Source organism: Crassostrea angulata, chromosome 8, assembly GCF_025612915.1.
Source record: "Crassostrea angulata isolate pt1a10 chromosome 8, ASM2561291v2, whole genome shotgun sequence".
Lineage (NCBI taxonomy): Eukaryota > Metazoa > Mollusca > Bivalvia > Ostreida > Ostreidae > Magallana > Magallana angulata.
Window position 1 is genome coordinate 16796625 of NC_069118.1, and position 16364 is coordinate 16812988.

Sequence of the window (16364 nt, forward strand, 5' to 3'; positions counted from 1 at the left end):
CGGTCCGCCTTTCACCTCTATATCATTGTGAAATGCTAAAACATGACAAAGTTCGGGTGAGCTAAACCGACCCTTTTTCATTGTCATTGTTGTATTATTCGAAGGTTCACGTCAAAACATGGCTGAGACAAAATAATCCCAATTTCACCTGATGATTTTCGCTGTTTTTGACTGCGACATATGATAATTTTTTTATGAGAATAAAATCACAATGCTGGGTGTTCTATTGTTTCATATAAGTAATAATACGATGTCTTTTTTGATTTTCGATTGATGTTATTTCCGGGGAGTGAAAAGGCCCGAGGATAAATTTTTAAAAACGCACATGTTCAACTTTGATGTAAACAGGTTATTTTGCCACATTGGATTGGCTTTCGGTTTTTATTGTTACTGTATCATTTTATGCCTTTTTATTTACTTTAATTTATCATATCATTTATATCATAATACGTTTGCATATCACTTTATACGATGTATATAGTTTTTCTATTTGTATCAATAAGACTTCACTTAGGATAACATTGTTTTCATTACTTATGACTCGTATAAACGTATTTCTTTCTATCCAACAAAGACGCATTTATAACTCTTATCCAGGCGAGCTTAACTGCTTCGGAAGTCGTCAATGCTCGTACAAATTTTTGAGCATTAATCATTTTGAAATTAGTTAAAGTATGTCGATCATTAAGTAAAATATAATTTTTTGTTCGAGTACTCTCAGTACTATGATGAATTTTCTTATTGTTTGCTAGTTTCTACTGTCTTAGTGCCTGCTGTTAGCGGCTGCTAGCTTCAGCCTGGTGTTACAGTAAGCTATAATCATTTAATGAACACATATGCGTATAGGTTCTGAGGAAATGCCGGGCGAATGTTCAATATCTAAACATAGACTAATTGTAGATAGAAACATATATAAATCTTAAATCTCGTCTGTAAAACAAAAATCTCACAAAAGTTACATCAATTAATTTATAGAAACCTATACAGCATACGATGAAACCCATCAATGTGTTTGCCCAAATTAAATAAGATGACTCAAGATATTGTGTTATGATTTCTTAAACTGCGTTTAAATTTTCAATGAAGAATGGCATTTAGCTCGTTAAACACAAAAAGCTTGATATGAAGAATGTCATTTAAAAACGAACTAAAAAATCATTACATAAAGAAATAAATAGTTATTACCGACCAGATAGAATTACTTCTCAAGTCACGACCGTTTAAACAATCAATCAAGCGAATCATTTACGAATAAATCAATAAGACGAACAAGTGAATCATTTAAGTGTTGTATTTTTGTAAGACAATGCAGTCTCAATAGAATCAAATAATAGAATTAATTTAAGAATCTTCTTATCCAAAACGTTACATAAAAAAATAATGTGTAAATATCTTATTAAAAATATAATCAATAGAAGTAAAACATACGTGAACCTCATAGCATTGCATGCATTACATTTAACAATGACAACTGGTTTGAGTGTAAACTGTTGACAAATTGTTCACTCATTAGACATGACTGACGTTTAAACCCCGAACATATTATGCAGGTGGAAGGTAACATATCCTCATGCACGGGGTCTAGTCCGTCGTATATGTATCAATCTCATCACTTGTGAGGAAAAAGTATATCATGATATAGGCTAATTTTAAGTGCAATGTTATTGCAACCCCATAGCGGGGTGCATGTGAAGACAGTGAATTTTTGCAGTGATATATAATGTAATGAATTTTAAAATGGCATGATATTTAGTTGAACATTGCTGAATATAATTTGCTTGGCAGTTTTATGATGCTTTATTTGTGTGAGGTTGACAGTAATCTCAACATGTATTTATTATTTAAAAAATTAGAAAAACCTGCCGTTATAAAAAGGAAATTATGGGGGTGTGAACAAACTTTATACTTCCATTCTTTGATGTTTGAATCATGGCATCACGATATGCAAACTAAGATATATTTCATAAAGTAAAAATAATTCCTTCCTATACGAAAACAAGATTGAAGGATTAAGTATCAGTCATGAATTTTAAATTGAATTTCAAAAATCAAGGCAACTCTTGAAGAACGCTTGTGCCACTGTTCGTTGGTATGATTCCAGGTCTTAAAAGTTTGCGTATATTTGTATTGAGTGGAATGATAATGATCATCACCTCAGACAGACCTTGGGGATATAGAAGGCGTTTTTGGAGTAAACGATGCTTTAGTAAGCACTGATTAATTGCTATAAGTAGGCTTTAAAAATGATTCAAGGTTAAGTATCGTTTAAAACAATTAATCCAGCAAAAGAAGTAACGAAATGAAATACACGTCAGTTTTAAAAGCTGTATTCAGTACAAATACAGAATATTTCTAGATTAAACGCGAGGATTTGACATCTTCATAAAATCGCGAGAGGTACATCTCGTGAGTTTCAAATTTCTGACTTTTATTTTTCGGACACATGTAACCATGTAAAACTAAATATGTATAATTGCTAACTTTTGACTTTCATATCCAAATCGTTCTTAGATTGTCCATGCTATAATGCAGATCAGCCAACAGAAGATGATCTCATTCCAACACAGGAGCCAGCCTTTATTACAGGTTAACAATCTCTAAGATTTTTTTCTCTCCATTTTTTAGACTCTTTAAACTAAGATAGAGGTACTGCCCATTTAAATTATTTTTCATTTTTTACCGTAAACGTCTATTATTTTTAAACTATATGCTATCAAAGAACTTTTATTTGTAAATGAACAAATATATTAAACACTAAGTTAATTTCAATATTGCTCACCGAAATTTGAAGAAGAGTGTCCGTGTCAGGAATCAAGTCAACCAGTAACAACTTGTCCATCACCTGCTACATACTTTGTAACAGGTAAATTTACCTCTCTCATCTCTCTCTCTCTCTCTCTCTCTCTCTCTCTCTCTCAGATTAAAAAACAGAACATATACTAGACGCTCATTGCGTGTTGAAGTTTTGTAGATTTCCTAGAAATTGATCTTTACGTATTTTTTGAAATATTTTAACTGTTAACAAGAAGCATTAACATCAACAACATTAAAAAAAACCGCATGAGAAATACAATTTAGGAGGCTCCGATACAAACACATAGATCAATTGTAGCAATGAAACTGAAACCTTCTTAACGAAAACGTATGCAAACCATACATCGTAGTATTTTCTTTGTTAAAATTACTTGTTTAACTACATTTTAAAACCTTGTTTTATAGTTTATTAAATAGATGTAGACATTCTAGCTTAAATAAAACAAATAATAAATAAGCCATCCAATTAAGATAGTTTCGATTACCATGAGCATCCATTTTATTCTATTATTATTATTTATTTTAAATAAATGATCAAAAATTCAGTCTAGTGGAATTAAGAGCGCATGATGAGACCATCATTGATATGACAAGAGGTATACATCAATTTTATTACAGTTATAGCTTCACTATTTCTTTTGTTCCAACTTAGATTTTCAATTCTACTTAATCCTTGGTGCTGGATTGGGGAGTTTTGTATTTGGAGTACTTGTAACCATTGCTATACATGCAATCATTCAGCGAAACAAACTTGCTATCGAAGAAAAGAAGTCAAATGAGACGTAAGTTTACTACCCCTTTTGTGTTTTTTTCGGGGATTTTCTTTTTGTTCTGCGTATATGTATAGATGATGTATGAATGTTGTAATAAAGATAGTTTAAAAACACACACACTAGACGTGTCACGTTTTGTATGTCACGATGTTGAGACGAGATGATGGAATATGATTTCAGTAGTAGCAAACAACTTCCTGAACACACCCACTGTGGATATATCCAGACGAGAAACCAACACCAGGTGCCTGGCGTGACTCAAGGGATCTATTTCTTTGACAGGGTAGAAGAGGTATTGTGCTGTGAAATTCAATCGATTCAGATTTTGTTGTTTTTGAAGGCAGGATGGTCAACAAATTTATCATCAGATCTACCTTAAAATTGTTGATATGATGTTTAACCTATAAACCTTTATTTGATATAGATATTTTTAAAAACCTTTATATAGAGCTCAATAGACTCCCAAAAATGGCCATGGTTATTCAACTCTCTTAAAAATAGCCATATGTATTGAGAAACCTATATATTAATTTTTTAAGAGGGTATTTGCACTTTTCCTAACAGCATTATACCCGGCATTTTCTCAAGCCCGTTATAAAGTTACTATTTTTTAGGATACTGGAAACTGAAATATAAGACGTATTGCGACGAAAATAAAACTTAACACAATAAATGTTTGTGTGTTTCACATGTAAATTTTCAAAAATGTGTTCGATATTAACAAAAGAAAATCAGATATTTGGAAACAATGTTTTGTAACTGTTGGAGATAAATAACTCAAAAAAGTTGATCAAGTTTCTTGTATGCTTTGTATTATTTCATATCATTGGCATGCTATCATTTCATAGTTATTTTCAGTTTTTTTAAGATATTTCTTTTTAAAACATTAACCATTATGTGGCTTAGCTGAGATTGTTTAAATTTGAAATGCAGGATGAACTGTATGAAAACGTTAAATGATACACCACGGATAGAAGTTTGGAAAAGATGTATTCTGCACGAAATCCACACAAACATGATAAAAATAGAAAATAGACAAGAAATTGTTTAAGTTACTGTTTGCCTGTTGTTTGAATGTATTGAGGGCAAACTGTGATGTAATGCACCGTCATTTAACCGAAAAGTCTTGTTTAAAGAAAGTACTAAATATGTATTTGACATAAAACTTGCTTGAATGGTTTTTTTTTGTATACATCGCTTAGCAAAATGCAGATTTTAAAAATATTTTTTTTTCTTCAATATTATAGTTTCTTGCTGAGAAAGCATGTATGTAATTTTTTATTTATCTGGGAAATTTCGTATTTGTATAGCGTCAAATTTTCTTTGAGTAAAAGATTAGTAAAGTGGTTTTTAAAATGAAAAGGTCAGCGTCAACGTATTTCTCTCTCTCTCTCTCTCTCTCTCTCTCTCTCTTAGAATATTTTCATGTATTTATATGTATGAGGCAATTCATAAGTGGTATTTTTCTTTAAAAGAATGATTTGGATATTAACAGTGAGTAATTTGAAGGAAACACATCTGTATTTCCGCTTTAATTTTTTTAAAATCAGATTTATATAGATTTAGTTTGGGAAAGTTGACAAAGTGTTCCCTGTTTTCTTTGTAATTTTATTGTCAAAACTCATAAGAAGATTTATTCTTTATTTGTTTTCCGTGTTGTATTAATAAGTAAGAACATTTGTTGCCCAGAACGTTGATACACGTAAGGAATAAGGAATCATTGTATGATTTTAATGAGGGAGATTATAAGGGTCGGACACGTGATCAAATTTAAGATAGATTTTATAGTAATAACCTCCTCATAAATGTCAAAGAATGATTCCTTATTACTTATAATTACAATATTTTTCAAATAAAGTGAGAACCTTTAAAAATCTTTGACATTTTTACATAACTTTCATCATAAAAACCACTTGAGTTTTTTAAGCATAGTTCATTTGGTACACAATCATATATATTTTTATAATTTTAACTAATATTACTACGCGGCAATCATCAACGATATTCTGCTGTTGGACATACCCATTTCATGATCAGGGCATGTGCCAATGTTGTAATCATTGAAAGAGAATAATGAAATTTTATTTATAGTTCTAACAAAGTTAAAGACAATGGAAAATATAAGCAGATTGAATATTTCGTTTAATTCAATGCAATATGCATGTATATATGAATATATTGTTCAGAACACTTATGAGGTAGAAACTTAAACATAAAAACATGTCAAATAAAAAATATTTTGTGAAATATCCAGACTAATGACAAATTGCAACAATTTTACCACTTAACTTAGACTTAAAAAAACCAAAATCTATCAGTGATTGTAGATAACACTAATATGCAACTTATTTTTAAAATGAGTGTCACTGTAGGCTCTCTTTAAAAAGTAATTGTACTTGAATATGAACACAAATACGTTGAATGGCAACAAAAATAAGGTTAACGTCGAGATGAAAAATTATAGTTTGAGAAATGTATGTTTTAATTATAATGAATTAGTTGCATATTGCAAGTCAAATATGGGCAATATACTTGAGATGAACTAAATTCACTCTCAGATTAAAACAAATCCGTTGCTGATCTTCTACATTTCAACCGTTATACTTCATGTGGACATGACACCTAGGATAAAAACTTGCATACTTATGATAAACCAGAGCATTTCACATAAACAAATAATCTCATGGAATGTAATAAGATAAAGATGATACTCAATAATGTGTACTTTGAAAAATTTTATATTACAGAGAAACACGCTTTATTCTTTATAACTTTAATGATAGGATATCTATATTTATAGATAAAGAACATGATTTAGTGTCCTTCTTTCCATGGCTTGGCTTAGTTACCATGGCATTCACCATGATTTAAAAATCCGTCTCCCACAACTTCCGTATATTCATTTACCGGATTAGCAAAAGCGCTAGAATTATTTTTCATACCATTGCTGTCATTCATTGATGTTTTCGATATACCCCCTGGTGGTCTAACGTGATCGTAGTTATCCGTTGTTTCTTTATATTCTGATTCATTCAGATGACTGTACGTTTCACTGTAAGTTGCGTTGTCTTCTTGGTCATATCTCACTATAGGTTTGACGTGGGAAACCTTAGGCTAAAGCAAAAACATATATATATTTAATAAAAATTAAAAATGAAAAAAATTTAAAATAAAACAATTGATAATGCAATTATTTTTCAGATTGTATAAGCAGAAAGATTAGCTATATGTAAGGATGCTGTAAAAGATGATTTCATTGTGCTTTCAGCAAAACAAAATAAAGCGGCTGAAATATTGTTTTCATAATAATAAGTAAAAATACCACATACAGTATTGTCATTGATCGTCGTGTAAACATGGGAAGTATTTCTTGGTCTAGAATTTGATTGTTGATCGACAGGCACAGTGTACGGTGTGGATCCATATGCTGGATTCGCTGTTCCTAATTCACTTTTTCTATGAATCAAAACAAAATGCACTCTTTGAATTAAATTACATCTTTTGCAACGGACTCTCTTTTATTGATTTCATTTATCCACTATCTATAGAATTTCTATGTCAGAAAAGCCAAAAAAAAATATTATACGAGGTTAGAAAACGTAAGGCGTTCTGATCTAGGCAATCTTACCTGGTGGTATGCTTCGGTTTTGCGTTTCGATACCACTTGATCCCAAAATATGACAAAATAACCCCCAAGACACCCAGAACAATGCCACCAAATAGAGCTCCGACTATTTCGCCAGCAGAAGAACTACCTTAAAGCACAGATTTCTTGAAATGAATGCAACAGTTCTAATTGATGTCATTATTATGTTGTTTATTCAGAATTATAAAGAAATTAGTCCGTCGCAACTATAGCGCAGAGATGTGTTTTTACTGATAGGAAGAAATAGCCAAATAGTAAATATAATGATGAACATGATTCTACTGTTTTTTAAAAACATAATCAATGTGTATTTCTGCAATGCTGATTATTCTTTAAACATATATATTATGAGGCCAAGTGCACTGTCTTTCCTTTGTAAATTGCTTATTCATAAACATTCTTATGAAACCTACAGAAAACTGAAATTTTGATACCTGTATATATTTCGTTAGACATAAATATACTAGATCAAATATTACAGAATGCATTTATTTATTAATTCAAATAGATGTTCTTTATAAATGTGTAAAATAAATTTTGTCCAAACTATTGCAGGTATTTTACATAACAAGATACGCCAATCATACGTAAAGCATGCATGATTACAAAATCAAGTTCAATAAGTCATTTGAAATACACTCAAAATGTCAAAATACCTTCAAGTTACATTTTAGCAAAGCAAATTTAAAAAAAAAATATCTCATTTTCTTTGAAATCTAAGGTGAATTTCTTCTTTTCTAGTCAACGTGAATTTTCTTTGAAATCTAAGGTGAATTTCTTCTTTTCTAGTCAACGTGAATCATTTAATGAAGAGAACAATTCTTGCTAATTACTTTTCTGGGTTGAGCAAGGGGTCTCCGCAGTACTACCATTAGAAGGCTTATAAACCTCGGTTGTTAATGGGACTGTTGGTGAGAAGGATAAAGCATCTTCGTTACACAGTTCTGAAATGATACCCACATTAAATATATATCAAGCATTAGCAATTCGTTTTATAAAAGAAGTTGGCCTAACTCTCATAAATCCCAATCTTTTGAATACGAATTTGCTTTAGAGTCAGCAAAATTACGTCAGTGTACATGTCACAAACTCTAAGAGTCAGATTTTCTTAAAACTTTAATCGAACTTAAGGACTCACAGACCATTTAGATTAACTTAACGATGTTGTGTGTATAAATATGAGGAATTGATATAAAACCCACGAGGAAATAATATACTTTATCAAGTTGTATATAGAGTCGATTTAAAATGAACAAGAGACTAAGAGTGAAATAAATATGCATTGGATAATGTCAATAAACTGTACGTGCTTCGTCTTGACGTCGTGGTGTCAAAAAATGTACTTTTATAAGTCGTTTAAAAATATATCTTGATAAATTGAATAAAACTAATATATGTTAGTTCTGAATTTAATGGGAGTTAAACGACAACGAGTGAAATTGTCTAGTACGTACTTTTTTGATTACTGATAAAGCTTGATCGAAGTCTGAGTGAAACTTGATTTTAATGGTATAGTTTTTGTCTTAATTCAAACGATATAATATTGCTGTCTAGCTCTTCAAGGGGGGGGGGGGGGGGGGGGTGGGGTGTAAAATATACATTGGCTGTTTAAACTGGCCTGTGTCAGTGATAATCATTGTTTTATTGCATTTGTCCTCTACTGACTATTACGACTCAGTTATTGATTCAATGTTGGTATACTTACCATTTTTGGCTAATTTTGAAGACACAGATACAGAATAAGTATATAAACATATTACACTATTTTTTTTTTAAATTACCTATCATTCATCGACCCACTCCCGAAAAACGATACCTCATTAGACAAACCTTGCTTATAAAATTGCTTTGATTCAATATCAGATATACAGTAAAATTTATACTACAAGTTTGACTGGTAGGTTTATCACAGAGAAGACATTGGAAAATGTAAATATATGTTTATCATAAATGTTACTTACCTTGAATGCCTGTAGTATCGTTCAATGAAACGTAACAGCTGAAATCTGTTCTCCCACATGCACACAATGTTGTAAACACTTTCTCGTTTTTAAGAATAGGATATGAAGACAAGAACACAATGATTGAGACCACGGTAAACTGCTGCTTTCGCTCTCCACACAGGGAATTGTTTCTATGACATTTTATATGAGGCGCTGAGCAGGCATTAGCTTAAAGAAAACGAAAAACAAAGTACTTTTTGGTGTGTAAAAATATGTAAATATATTACTATAACAGGTATATACATTTAAGCTCTATGATTCGGACACGCAATCTACATGTAAAGCAATATGTCTAGTTTTCTGAACAATACCAAATAATGTGGGGACAAAAAATACAAAATGCTGTTTTAGGTACAAAATATTATTATTTATTTAAATTAAAAAATACTAGCAAATCTGTTTCTATTTTGTAAAGGTCACAAACAGTTTTTTTAATGTAATATTTGCGATGAACTAGTTATATGTCAGCTTCTTTACAGATTGAATAATAATTATACAACCGGCAATGACAAATAAAAGCAATATCTTTATATTTCTAAAATTAATATAGTTGTTGGTAGCTTAATTTCATTATGATAAAAACAAGCTTACATATATCCCACGGACAACTATGAATGGTGCCGTAATCATTCAAAACTCTTCCCAAGCAAGCCAATCTGACAACAAAGAATGACAGGTGATAACATTTTTTAGATTTAAACATGGCGACACAAAACGTCTTGTGTCTATTCTCAATATTAACATTACGGAATTACGTTGAACTCGTTTTTTTTCCTATTAAATATACAATGTATATACTGTCACTTTAAAGTCGACTTTACTAAGAAATAATGTGGATTGTTATGCTAACACTGCTTACTCTTGTTTTGGAATATTGAACAGACACCTAGATCTTTTAATGAGTAATAGCATAAACATCCAGGTCAAAATGTATAGTTCTGAAATGAAAAAAAAGATATTTACATGTCCACAAAACCCAGTCTTCAAGGAATATAATATATGAATACATTTTATAACTATAGAAGACACTTACTTGTCATTGCTTGTTTTCTGGGTGTTGTTAAATATTCTCCCGAAATTTTGTTTAAAGTTTGCAACACACATACAGTTTAGGCGTGTGAATTTAAAGTCCACACTGTGAAATATACTGGTTATAGTAGAGGGAGTGTTTAAAGGACGATATGCACAGCAGCACACCTGTATAGAATGTACAAGATTGATTTCAGATTGACATGTCGTAAACCCACATGTGTGTAGTCATAAACGAAGTGTAGGAGGTCACTATACTAGCGAGCTCTTTTCATCACAGTAACTGTGAAAATTAACAATATTGAAAACATTAATTTACAATTCATTAATTAAAAGAATGCAACTATGCATTAGACAACAAGAAGATAAAATAAAAACAGATGCAAAAGACTATAGCAAAATTGCTACCTTTAAAAGAAATATAATTTTAAAGTTCTATAGGAATAGATGTAAAATAAAGGTTTATTCCACAATTAATAGCACTACTTATGTTGTTACATGTATTAAATTGTGCGCTCGGTTGTACGGTGTAGCTTTGAAAACAAGACACCAACAGGCTTTAATGGTCTACTGAATACCATAGCTCATACACTGTCTCATGTATGTATGTTACTATAAAGCTTCATTGCAGATGCCCTTATAGCGCTCAGTGAGTCCGTCCGAGATCACTTTTCCGGGGCATATCTTTTTTCCCTTTTGGTTTTTTCGATGACAACTGTCCTTGCAACCAGTCATCTTATCGTCTGGCTATTTCAAAATAAAATGAACAAATATTTAATTGTTAACGGTCGACCTATGTCCGCCGGCAATATGTTACCCGAGTGACCTAAATAAATTCAATATTCACTTCATGGCGTTATTTGTCATCCCCCGTGAAAAAATCTATAGGCAGTGAATTTCACAATTAATTGATGATTTTCACAGCCATATTAGCCCTGAACCTCCGACATTGGGGTTATGAATTTCACAATTTAGGGACATTCTTTTATAAATATCATAACAATTCATTTTATCTCCCCCTGCTGTAAATTAAACGTTTTCAAATTTCACTATAAAGTCATAAAGATCTCGCCAAAGGGTCTAAACCCATGGCCAAAGAGCCATAAATTTAACAATTTGGTGGAGAGATTCATGAGCATCATAATCATGCATTAAATTTATCTCCCACTTTTGTGAAAGTAGGAAAGATTTTCGAAGATTTATTTTATACATATTTACTCAATAACTACATTGATCACGCATTTCACAATTTAGCTAGAGTGTTTCATGGACATATTACAATTATTCAGTTTTTCTAAAATGTATAGGAGAGCTTAAAAATTGAAAAGTTACCTTTTTTAAGTAAACAGCCATATTGGACTCGCCTTGATTAATGTCTGAACCACTAACCCAGTAGCCATGAGTTAAAAAAATGAAAGAATGTTTCGGAAATCAGAACCACGCATTAAGTAGTTTTCAAATCTATATAGAAGTATAAAAACAATTTTAAGATTGGATACATTTTCACTAAATTGCCATAATAGCCTCATCCCTTCGTCAGGCTTCTGGTCCACAAACGCTGATATTTTCTCAAAATCTGAGATTTCTCAGGAAATGTTAGTTTTTCTAACCAAACTGTGCCACCAAAAAATTTTTTTTCTCAAAGTCAGACTTGTCTTGAAATTTTTCTCAAACGTGCGTGCCACCAATGTTTTTTTTTCTGACTGAAATAGGGGAAAAATTTAGATTTTTTAGAAAATTATGAGATTGGTATATAGCATCGTCTCAAGCCACGGGTTTTGTGTACATTCTATTTCCACAAACCCGTGGCTGTGTCCTGGGAAATGCCCACGTTTTACATGAATATTCATAAATGCTTTTAACCAATGAAGTGTCTGTCTGAAGGAAAGAGTCAGCAAAATCTGTCCAATGAGAATCAGCGTTGCAAATCCCAGTTGGAGCAACTCACAATATGGCGGAACTCGAACTTCGAGAAGTTCAACGTGTGTTTGGAATAGATAATTTTACACATTCAGTCGCAGGCCCTGAAATATTTGTTGGAAGGAAAGGATGTTTTCCTTTCCATACGAACCGGTGGTGGAAAGTCTATGACTTACCAAGCTTTTCCTTTCTTAGCCAAACCAAGTAATCCTTGTCACTGTCAGGTCTTGATAATCAGTCCGCTGTTGTCCATCATGAAAGAACAGGTTTGTTTTTATTCTCTTAATTCTAATCTAATTAACGTTTTGTAAAACATTCTTACGGTATGCTCTTAACATATATAAATCTATACGAAAGATATTCAATTAAGAAGAAAGTGTTGACATTCATCACATATATTTTTAATTTACCAAAATTTAGAATTTAATCAGACTTAGCTAGGATTTATGAATGAAAATAAAGATTATCTATAAAAAATGAATAAAAGTATTTGGCCGAAAAATATTGCATGTTGAACTGGTGGTCTAGTGATTCATTTCACGCTTAGAGAGTTTATCTTTGAGTGGATATTTAAGGGAGGGGCATCACCCTAGACCCCCTCCTTTATGCTAAAATTGCTGGATCCACCCTTGTATTACTTGTTTAAAACAACAAATAATACATTATATCCAGATTTTTGAAATAAATCCCAGTTTGATAAGGAGTAAAAAATTAAAAAATTGTGTATCACAGAATGAAGCTCTGCCATTCAGTCAACTGAATGTTAACTTAATAGTCTGGATCTAGTCTAGTCTAGCTATACCATTCAGTCACCTTGCAGTCGCATTTCAGTTGACTGAATGGCACAGATTCATCCTATGTATATTAATTGGAAAATTTTCACCAGCTACACTATTTTTTTAAGGTTTCCTATCTGAGGTCACTGGGGTTGCATGCAAATTACATTCACAAGGAATGTGATAAGGAATCCATAAAAGCAGGCAAAACAACATATGTATACACATCCCCTGAGGCTGTACTATCAGATGACATGTGGAGGAGCATGCTCATTGAATCTTCATGTTTCAAACTATTTGTTGTAGACGAAGCTCACATGGTTATCAACTGGTACGTGTGATAATTATTAACACTAGCATGATATTTTTATTATCAATTTTATTTTTTGAAAAGTATAAACATAAATAATTTACAATAGACTAAATTCCTTTTATCTAGGTGATGAAGAGGGGAAATTTATAGTGATTTGAGAAATTCATTTCTTTATATAGAAACACTGTCCTCATGAATCCTTGAATTGCGTTATAATCTTTAAACTTATTACAGGGGTGAAAGTTCTGGAAAAAGTGAGCCATTTCGGGAATGGTTTGGTAGACTTGGTGAAATCAGGTCCCTGATAGCATGTCCAGCACTTGTCATCACAGCAACGGCCAGGAGAGCAAGTAGGAGAAAGCTGAAAAAGAAGCTTGCACTCGTGAACTTCCATGAAATTGTGGAGAGTCCTGACAGAGAAAACATTAAACTTTTTGTTGAAAAGATAAAGGTGAATAAAAAAATCAGAGTGACCTTTTCTTGGCTGATTGACATGGTCATGGATCAGGGTGGTGAATGCCCACGACATATCATCTTTTGTCCGAGCATAAAATTGTGTGCAGATGTGTATTTTGCTTTTAAAGTAAGCTTAAATGAATGTATTAATTATATTGAAATGTTCCATTCTTGTACAACTGATCAGGTGAGGGATGCAATAAGAGAGGATATGGAAAATAAAGATGGACATATTAGGGTACTTATTGCAACTAGTGCTGCAGGAATGGGGGTGAACTACAAAAGTGTTAATAATATTCATTATGGACCACCCAAAGATTTAGATGGCTTCATACAACAGTTAGGACGTGCTGGTAGGGATGGCACTCAGTCTTATGAATTACTTATTTACAGTAGTAGACATTTACGTGAGTTAGATACTGATATGTTAGATTATGCAAAAAATACTGAAACATGTCGCAGGAAAAAACTGTTAGAATCTTACAATTCTGTTCCAAGTGCTGATTTAGTTAAACATTTGTGCTGTGATGTTTGCGATATGCAATGTGACTGTCATGAAGTAAATTGCGAGTCCTTTAGAACTATGTATCATATTTATTAATCTGAATTTGACATTGAAAGTTCAAGTGAATCCAGCATGTCCAGTGACAATTATAGTACAGATACATCAAAAACTATAAGTGAATCTGAAAGTGATTAAGTATAAAATTATGTTGTAATACATGTACAGTATTTGTACGTATTTCATAGTACTACTCCATACATGTAATAATTGTATACTAATAGATGCATTATACTAAGTGTGTATATACGTCAAGTATTTAGAGGAACTTCCGAAGTTGATTTTTCAGCAATTAATATACACTTGCTGTACAACTGATTTAGTGCAATTCTGAATACAGTAAAACTTGTCTAATCAGGATATCACCATAGAAATTGGCCAGATTACAAATTCTTTATGAGATATTTAAAACAACTGAAATAAAAATTGACAATGCACTAAAGGTGTTATAGGCATGTTTCATAGTACACAAAATCCGAATTTGACAAGTTTTGCTGTATACAATGTATATAATTATGTTCATTCGTAAAATGTTTTAAATATGTCAATGCAAAACAACTGATGTAAACTAATGTAATATTTAATTGAGCAGAAGCAGTTTTCCGCCAATAAATATTCAAATGTAAACTGTTTGCACTATGACAATTCGCTGAAATATTTTATTATGTTTATAAGAACTCATGAAATAAATGCTCTTTGTAAATTCTCATGTAAATGATATAAAGCAGAATATAAATAATTATATTTACAAAAAGTTTTCACTTCATTATTTTTAGCTCCCATATCCGTCATTTTTATTATGTATTTATTATTTAAACCAGTTAAAGGGGCTCAAAATACCAAGAATAAATGACTTGGACTTTTTAAAAATTATATGTGAAGGTGTATTGTAAGCCTTCTGTCTTACGAATCCAATTGAGGGTCAGCTCAAACTTAGTGATGACAAGTCCAGTATTTCTTTCTCAAGCGGTTTTATTAAGCGTGATCGTATAGTTACAGCAATTAAACGCAGCCCAAATCAAGAGTCTAAGAATCTCTATCTATATAAGCGGAACCTATCTCAATAAGCGGAATCTATCTAAATCTCCTCAACATCATTTTACATGGGTATATATAACATTTTACTTATGATGGACAGTTCTGACTAGTTCGGCCCATCTACGACGATCATGAGTGAACATTAAGTGTTCAAAATTAAGATTAATATTTTATTTCTAAATAAAGTAACAAAACCGTCAAAACTGCCAATCAAAGAGTCTGGATGCAGGATTTGAGTCTCCGAGTCCTGGGTCTCAGAGTCCCCCACCTAGTATGAGGCATCACTTACTCATAATACGATCATTCATACATAGCGTAAAAGGTAACAAAGGTTAATATATAGAATACACAATACATGAGTCAATATAGAGTACTAGAGCTATCGTTGCAGACACAGAATCGCCAAATATTTCACTTGTTGTTAAACTCTCAATTTGGATATTATTATGCCCGTATTATGCACCTGGTTTCATAACATCATTTAGGAATACTACGCATTGCTACAAGAGTTACAGAGTTCATTCTGTTAATTATCATTAACACCATTCAGTGCGCAGTACCTAGGTACACATAAATATCATAGTGACCATTATGTAATACTAACAATTCAAGGTCATAGCATTGCTATCTGTTTACATACGTCCCCCAAACAAAAGAAATATCCCGAAGGGAGATTTCTCATGCCTGGCGCCCTGAATAGGAAAGCGTCCTTGATCTACCCTTGATCAGACGAACTTCCTAGTGACATACCAGTCAGAACATCTATGTTAAGAGATAGTATCAAGTGACATGTTTCCACCTCCGGCTTGGAACATTATTCATCTATAACCATGATGTATACATAAAATCATATAGCCTGATTATAGCGCATTACAATCATGAAAACAATAATGATTAAAGTATGACAATAATGACCAAGATGAAATAACCATAGTTGAATATAATCGTAATTCAGCATCAAAGTAATACTAAGTATGGTTAAACTTAATGTCACATATATATACAAAGTCAAGGCATGCTTGTAATTTCACAAA

The 16364-nt window shown here is 31.9% G+C and overlaps 2 protein-coding genes and 1 pseudogene across 5 annotated transcripts; 2 read left to right on the top strand and 1 right to left on the bottom strand.

Annotated features, from left to right (window-relative positions):
* Window positions 1-1904: 1904 nt before the first annotated feature.
* On the top strand, window positions 1905-4978 carry LOC128161565 (uncharacterized). 3 transcript variants are annotated; one of them, XM_052824876.1, is made up of 6 exons: window positions 1905-2206; window positions 2512-2586; window positions 2792-2863; window positions 3467-3596; window positions 3768-3879; window positions 4521-4978. In XM_052824876.1, the coding sequence occupies exons 1-6, from the start codon at window positions 2092-2094 to the stop codon at window positions 4545-4547; spliced, it is 531 nt and encodes a 176-aa protein (XP_052680836.1). In that variant the 5' UTR covers window positions 1905-2091; the 3' UTR covers window positions 4548-4978. The 3 variants fall into 3 exon arrangements, with proteins under 3 accessions (XP_052680836.1, XP_052680834.1, XP_052680835.1); XM_052824874.1 differs by having other exon boundaries at window positions 3768-4978; XM_052824875.1 differs by having other exon boundaries at window positions 2533-2586; window positions 3768-4978.
* Window positions 4979-6377: 1399 nt separating this feature from the next.
* On the bottom strand, window positions 6378-10427 carry LOC128161566 (uncharacterized). Of its 2 annotated transcripts, XM_052824877.1 has the most exons (8): window positions 10270-10402; window positions 10096-10174; window positions 9828-9892; window positions 9195-9404; window positions 8067-8177; window positions 7216-7342; window positions 6917-7043; window positions 6378-6701 (listed from the first exon to the last, which is right to left on the bottom strand). In XM_052824877.1, the coding sequence occupies exons 1-8, from the start codon at window positions 10274-10276 to the stop codon at window positions 6429-6431; spliced, it is 999 nt and encodes a 332-aa protein (XP_052680837.1). In that variant the 5' UTR covers window positions 10277-10402; the 3' UTR covers window positions 6378-6428. The 2 variants fall into 2 exon arrangements, with proteins under 2 accessions (XP_052680837.1, XP_052680838.1); XM_052824878.1 differs by lacking the exon at window positions 10096-10174 and having other exon boundaries at window positions 10270-10427.
* A 954-nt stretch (window positions 10428-11381) lies between these two features.
* Window positions 11382-14345, top strand: LOC128160505 (probable ATP-dependent DNA helicase RecS; annotated as a pseudogene).
* Window positions 14346-16364: the final 2019 nt, after the last annotated feature.

Coding starts and splice junctions, on each gene's coding strand:
- LOC128161565 (XM_052824874.1), top strand. CDS start 2,092: ATGATTCCAGGTCTTAAAAGTTTGCGTATATTTGTATTGAGTGGAATG. Junction 2,207..2,511: donor TTGGAGTAAACGATGCTTTA/GTAAGCACTGAT, acceptor AATCGTTCTTAG/ATTGTCCATGCTATAATGCA. Junction 2,587..2,791: donor GGAGCCAGCCTTTATTACAG/GTTAACAATCTC, acceptor CGAAATTTGAAG/AAGAGTGTCCGTGTCAGGAA.
- LOC128161566 (XM_052824877.1), bottom strand. Junction 7,044..7,215: donor AAACCGAAGCATACCACCAG/GTAAGATTGCCT, acceptor TTTGATTCATAG/AAAAAGTGAATTAGGAACAG. Junction 6,702..6,916: donor CGACGATCAATGACAATACT/GTATGTGGTATT, acceptor TTTTTGCTTTAG/CCTAAGGTTTCCCACGTCAA.